Here is a 7,665-nt window from a genome sequence, read left to right on the forward strand (position 1 = left end):
CCTGATTAATCTTTGTATAATAGGAGCTGCCTCGTATGGGCCAATGGGCCTTATGCAGTTACCTTTATTCTCATGTTCTTATGTGCTTCGTCCCCCATTTATCCCCTATGTATCCCCCTTGTTTTTACCTTTACCACCTGACTCCGTACGGGTATAAATCAACGAGTCCTGTAATTTCATTTCACTTGAGAATGAACCATGGAGGTTCGAAACGTTGTGCAAATTGTATAAATAAGTGTAATACATTCTATAGTAATTCACTTTTTTCTTCACCTTGAAATAACAAAAATGAGTTTTGGAGAACTCCTCTTTCAGCTAAGCCCTGATGCTAAGAAAATAGTTAAGAGGGATAGAAGCCCTAAATCAGAAGATAGTAAATACTGAATATGCAGTCATATTCAATGAGACATGTTTAAAAGAAAACCTGCTGCAAGTATACACCAATAAATAAATAAATAAATAAATAAATAAATAAATAAATAAATATATATATATATATATATTATATATATATATATATATATATATATATATATAATATATATATATATATAATATATATATATATATATATATATATATATATATATATATATATATATATATATATATATATATATATATATATATATATATATATATATGTACAGTATAATACATATTACTGTACTGTATATCACTTTTATATGTTATGATGTACAAAACAACATAACATACCTTAACTATGGGCAGTTTCGGTGCTATTACTTCGGGCAACATTTAGTTCTGTCATCAGCAGATGGTACCACTTACAAAGTATAAGCTCAAAATTTCAAGGGCATAGGACCTGGTCGAACAAGATGTGTAAACTACAGTAATTTTCTAGGTACACTACCTGGAAAAAAAAGTAGCCATTAGTACTGAGCTCCCATTTTCTCTGTGCAATTAGTCACATCTGTTGAAACAAATTATCAGGAGAAAGCACTAAGCCAGTATGACCAGCACATGAGGAAGATATTAGGAGTTGGGATATAAGTACAGAGGGCAGAAATGATGCAGATATGCATCATTTCATGCATGCAGGTTGGTGGATCGAACACCGACCTGCATGAAGCATGGTCGTCACTGTACCAACCAGCCCAAGTGGATGGATAGTCACATTTGTAGTAAAACATCGACATCCTGTCTTGAAATATTTTTGTTCATAGACACTATCTAGTTTGCACTTGGATTACAAGCACTCACCTACCATTTCAAACTGACTTTAACTTTTTGTAACACTTTTTTACAACAAAATCCCTACATAACCCACTGTAAAGATCAAGTTTAATGACTTTACTACCATCACAGCAGATAATGAGTTTCATGAACACAGGTATACATTTAGTCCCAGTCCTCCGAACATTTTTTGCCAAAAAATTCAACTACCAAAGAACTTGTACGACTTTACACAACTCACGTGTATAAAGGAAGTGACGATACAGTATTTCGGTCCATCCTGGACCCTCATCAAGTCTTAACAAAGCAGGAGTGGGTGTGTGTCAATATCAAGTCATTGCTTGATAGGGGTCCAGAATGGACTAAAACATCATCACTTTTTTTGTGTGTGTTTGTGTGTGGATTAGGTTATGTGATTCAGTCATGTTATTGTGGCTTATTCGCTGCTTAAATCACATGTCAATGATTATCCAACTAGACCAGAACCCCATTAACTACTTTGACAACACTGCCTAAGATACATCTTGCTCTTGGATATGGGGATCTCAACACATTTAACACGTGTTCTGACGACAATACAGTATACCAGTCAATACTACACAGCACACCACCACCTCCAAAGAAGTGGGTTAAGCACGCACTCCTTGCTGAATCTTGAAACAGATCAAAAGTACATTAAAATATTAGAATACCCCACCTTACACTAGCCAGTTGGTCATGTGCAATATTACATTGTTGAACAATGGGACTCAGGCTAGAGAAGACAATGTTTAATGTTGACATTTTTTTTAATTAACAATTGATCAATGCAAATTACAGAGTAAAGAATAATAAAAGGTTAGCCATTAGGCAAAAACATGAAATACAAGACAGTACATATGTGCAGCTAAAGTTTAGTTATATTAACCTGGTTTAGGTTAATAAAATCAACCCGTTCTAGCAAATTTAATAAGTCAATATTGACTTATTAAATATGTGCATAGGTGACATACTTAACATAATACAGTAGATACCCTTAAAAAGATTCATAGAAAACACCGACCTTACCTAACCTACTTAGTATGTTAAGATAAGCATCTTATTGCTTCGTAATTACATTTATTACCTAACCTATAAGAGGTATAGGTTAAGTAATAATTGTAATTACGAAGCAATAAGATGCTTATCTTAAGATACTAACAAGGTTAGGTAAGGTCGGTGTTTTCTATGAATCTTTTTAAGGGTATCTATTATGTTTAGTATATCACCTATGCACGTAGTTAATAAGACAATATTGACTTTACGAATTTGCGAGAACGGGTTGAATAAAATATGCCTACAGCTAGACAAGAACACCAAGCTGCCATCTTACTTCAAGAAATAGACTAAGGTATATGACAGCTTTTGATTTTAATGAATTTAACAGTTTAATGCAGCAGGCATCAAACTCTGTTTCGCACCAATCTTGCTCGATAACAAACTTCAACTCATAATACTGGTACAAGAAGCCAAGTGATTAGCAATGCTCGCCTACTAATTCCAGAATTGTTTAATATTTTTGAACAGTTATAAGTGTGGAAATTTCTTGGACTGCAAGATAAACTCGAGGAAGACTGCTTGATAATCATACAACATATAATAAAACAAAAATTATGACGTTCTCAAGTCTCACATAGGCATAGCCCTACAAAAATAAAACATAACCGGTATTTTTAACCATTATCACGAGCCATCAGATATGCAAAGTTCATTGCTGAACAGTTTTACATTTAACATACAATGCATTAACATGCCCACTTGTGTAATATCCATACTATATACAGTACACATCATTATTAACATCATTAACACTTTCGCGCTATCTGGACGCGCCGGTTTCGTCTAACGTAAACGCATAGTGGACATAAAGTTATGTCTATTTTTGAAATATTTGTATAAAATTCAATTTTTATCCGATTTACTTTGGGTTTGTTTCAAACTGCGAGCTATGAGGCTCTCTTTCTCACCACTAGGCTGCATGGTACAATAAGTTCATGAAAGGTGTGGATAACTTCGATCAAATGGTATTTTGTCCCAAACGGGTTGCAGGTGGGTGACTTTAGCCGTTTATACTGGTAATTCTTCCCCCATATCATGTATTATATGCATATGTCTGTTTAGGGAATTTTATTCCGATCAATATACAACCAAAAATAACTGTGTGCAACAAGTATAATCTTGACAAACATAACAAAAGTAAAAATATTTCGTGTGTGTTTGACGCTCACTGATATGTTCCAGCGTTGTTTTATATTTGTCGCTATTCTAACTTACGCTTTGTTGATATTTTTTACCTATGAGCACATAGAACATTCTATTGCGAACACATTGACATAAAAATGAATGACGTACATAGAAAATTAATGTCATGAGAGTGAAATAAGTATAAACTTTCAAAGCGCCGTGCGTCGTCCCGTCACCGATACCGGGTAACAATTTCACCACTTCCCACACTCTTGCAGGCGGGCTGCATCATTATTCTACGCTTATATTCATATCACCGTGTTGGGAATTTCATTGCGAGTCCATTGATACCAAAATTAACGCTGTAGAACAAGTGTGGAGGTGATTACAATCCCAAGAGTAAAAACATTTTGTTGCTGATGGGCGCTCACGGCGAGTCATCTACGTAGTTATTTATTTGGTGCTGGTATCCCTATATGTTTCGTGACTTATTTTACTAATGTTCTTCTAGAGAATTTTATTGCGAACACGTTGGTACCAAAATGAAATACGTAGCATGAGAACTAAGGTCAGAAGAGTAAAAAGAGTAATACACATTTTTGTTTTTACGCTTAAGCAATAAAAACGCAGCGCGCACATTCGGTTGGCTGAGTGACCTTTGCGGAGAGCGCGAAAGTGTTAATGCTATGGAGCCAATGTCTTCAGCAACATTGTACCAAGCTTTGATGACCCTATTAGTTTCATTTAATCACCGAATGTATTATCTTACCATTAAGGATGACAAATTTTAATGTTCATACATTTGTGTCACAACCTCTATGTATATAATATTACATACACATATTGATCAAAATACCTGTACTGTATCTTAAATGCTTAGAATTAAAGATATGCACAAACACTTTTTCAATACACTGTACAGTACAGTTTGACAAGTGTAATTTTCCCAAATATATGTGCAGAAATGATGCTATAATCAGTGAATGTCATCTTCTCAAACCCTGTATTGTACCGACATGATGTGACAATATTACTAAGTTCGGACAATACAATTTCCTTAAAATATAAGCGATTGTGTGAACTAGACAGCTTCACTACTTTATTACTCTAGACATGATATGTAACATAAACCAGCCAACCTCACACTATTACTCTGGACATGATAAATTTGGCAATAAGTAGCCAGCTTCACAATCAGTTGTACATGGTGATGGCCGTATGTGCCAATAATTATCTAAATGTGAAATATAATTACTCAATAGCAGGATATTGTCAGCACCAGGGCATACTGCTATTAGTTTGTCTTAGGAGTTTAATATAATACTACTAATTATAAGTGGTGGGTTGGGGCAGCTACAGCACTGCGCTGTATGTATCCCCATCAATGCAGGCATTGGGGAAGACTCTTGATGAACCCCCAGGATGCCCTATGGATTAGTGCACCATTTTAAGAGAATTTAATTGAATAAAAAGCTTCTATTGGAGAATGAATTTTAATAATTATGTGGAAAACCTACAACTTTTCTAATAGTTTATAGCTACAGTAGTTGACAAAAATTACAAACGATCTTCATTATTATTATTAAACACAGATTAAGTGCTAAATACAATTTCAATGTGCAGAGTTCATATATGCACTTATACAAGTTCCCTCCAAACTCTCCCCACACAAAGGGTTTAAAGTCACATTGGTAGGCATTTTAAGCTAGTGAACACCAACTCGTTACACATTTCATAATTATTACGTTTTATACAAATCAGTCTAAATAATCCTATACAAATTTTAAGTTTGGGAGGTTATGTTTGACAGGTTAACAAGGTAGTATAAACTATTTGATGTTTATTTTGACTATGATGTACTGTATCTTGCACAAGCATAATTATTAATAAATGTACATTACACTGACTATTGAAAGCAAGTTTTGGAAATTGATAAATAATGAAGTGACTACACAGTGACGCTCATAATAATAGTACTGTATAGTGTAACATCTTGTGATAATCAACTCCCTCCTTGTGTATGCACTAGATATTATCATCACTGCTGCGTTAATGATTAGACTAAGTCATCCATTATTTAAAACAAATATTTTATGTTTTCACTTTTTTTTTTTTACCCATCAAATCAGCAAGGGGCAAAGACCAAATATAGAGTAAAAATACAAACATATAAATAAGAGCCATTAAAAGGAAATCGGCCAGATTAGAAGGTGTACGTTGCCTCTGTTACCTGGCTACACTTTATCAAGTTTATGTATATTATCTGATTATCATGGCACATTATTCTTCACATAAAGCTTCATCGTCATTGCATCACTCTCATATCACTCGACTGCTGCACTTCATTTTATTTTAAAGTCCCTATAGTTCACTTGGCCAATAGCGTAAAGAATCTTACGCTCTCAGTTCCTACAGCATAAAAAATTGTTTCAGCTATATCTACAACAAATGTTTGTAATTCTGGTCATTAGTAAAAATTCCAGACAAAACATTATTTAAATTCCATTACCAAGCATGTAATTAAACAGCTTGCAACAGCTTGCAAGTGGGTAACTGCAGCATTAATACACCAAACAATTTCTTTCATAAACTGCATTATCAAATATAAACATTAAGAGGCCAAAGGTAATCACAATTACACACACCTGTAATTGTGGTCTCGGTACCAGATCTGAGCTTTAGTACAAGCATCAACCAATAAGGACATGTGACACATCAGACAAGCCAAATTTGAAGTTATCAACTTGAAGTTATTCACTACTAAAAAATTTATCAGTACATCATCGGCTTGGCAGCCATTTATGGCAATGGAAAAAACACGGGCAGGTAGCGATGGTAGAAGTCAATGTCTACAGATAGAAAGAGGCAGAAAATTATGCGATCGAATTTATCCTTGTGCGACTCCAGCATCGTCCTGACGATGGGCAGGACGACCCTGACGGCCGACTCGTTGGGATACCCATACACCCCCGTCGATATGCAGGGAAAGGCCACAGTCCTTACATTGTTCTCAATCGCCAGCTGCAGTGCCCGCCTGTAGCAGGACTCGAGCACAGAGGGCAGCTCTCCCATGGGCCCCACGGTGTGAATGACATATCGGGCAGGCAGGGAGTAGCCTCCGGTGATCTTGGCATCGCCCGTGTCGCAGCCATTAAGGCTCTGGCACTCATTTAACAGGGAATACCCAGCTGCCCTATGTATGGCCCCGTCAACCCCACCGCCCCCTCGCAGAGTGTTGTTGGCGGCGTTGACGATAGCATCCACCTCTAAGGTGGTGATGTCCCCTACGAAGACGCTCACCTTCCGATTAAGGTCGGCGTCCACCTTGTAACAGCTCCCCTGAAGTATCTTGGCCACGCTAGAGTCGCTCAACCTCATCTTGTCGACGGCAAGTCTGTTCATCTTGTAATAATCTGGCCATGGTGCGATGGTCTGGAGGGTGGCAAACTTGGAGCCGCACTTGTACCTCTTGCGCCTCTCCTCCAGAGACAGCCCCAGACACCGCCTCTTGTCCTCCTCGAATTTGCTCATGTTGGCACTCACGCCGCTGCTGACGCACCTTGCTCCTCCACAAGACCTCCGGGGAGGTGCCTCGAGGTGCTGCTTCACCCTCACCAGTTGAGACGAGGAGAAAATAGCTGTCAATCCCGCTGAGAGACGGGAAGTGACGGCCTGACGGGTCGTAGACAGGTAGTAAACAAGACCCATTGAGCAGGGACTGTCCCTCACTCACAGACCTCACCACTCACCACGATATATATAGATATATAAATATATATATCTATATACACCTGGGTCAACTATGGCACAGTGTGCACGATGACGGCCGCCTCTTATATTAAACAATATATCTTCCCTCAGATGTATAATAAGTTTAGGTCCGTTATCATTTATATTTCCCTATTACATAGCAGATAATGCTCATACATCAAACGTAAATAAATATCATATAGTCATGTAAAGAATTTCGTAATAAACAAAAGTACAGATTATATAATATTCAGACAAAAAAAATCAAAACAGCTCATTTATTAGACGAATGTTGACTATTCACATTAGAGCTTTAATAGTAAACAACAATGTAATAGTTTCAATTTAAAATAACTAAATAAATGTAAAATATAGCTTAATTTCTTCCATTAAGAATTTTATTCATTTTTTTATATTTTTGTTAAAATAATGCAATATGGAGGCGGAGAGGATGAAATAACAGTGCATATGTATTATTATTATTATTGAGACGTACTGTAATACAAAGTAATGTAA

At 36.4% G+C, this 7,665-nt stretch overlaps 1 protein-coding gene across 1 annotated transcript; it reads right to left on the reverse strand.

Annotated features, from left to right (window-relative positions):
• Positions 1 to 1,966: 1,966 nt before the first annotated feature.
• Positions 1,967 to 7,236, reverse strand: LOC123765794 (macro domain-containing protein PG1779). The gene has a single exon (XM_045754552.2). It carries the CDS (start codon positions 7,105 to 7,107, stop codon positions 6,199 to 6,201), a length of 909 nt encoding a protein of 302 aa, XP_045610508.1. The 5' UTR covers positions 7,108 to 7,236; the 3' UTR covers positions 1,967 to 6,198.
• Positions 7,237 to 7,665: the final 429 nt, after the last annotated feature.

Source organism: Procambarus clarkii, chromosome 37 (genome assembly GCF_040958095.1).
Source record: "Procambarus clarkii isolate CNS0578487 chromosome 37, FALCON_Pclarkii_2.0, whole genome shotgun sequence".
NCBI classification, from domain to species: domain Eukaryota; kingdom Metazoa; phylum Arthropoda; class Malacostraca; order Decapoda; family Cambaridae; genus Procambarus; species Procambarus clarkii.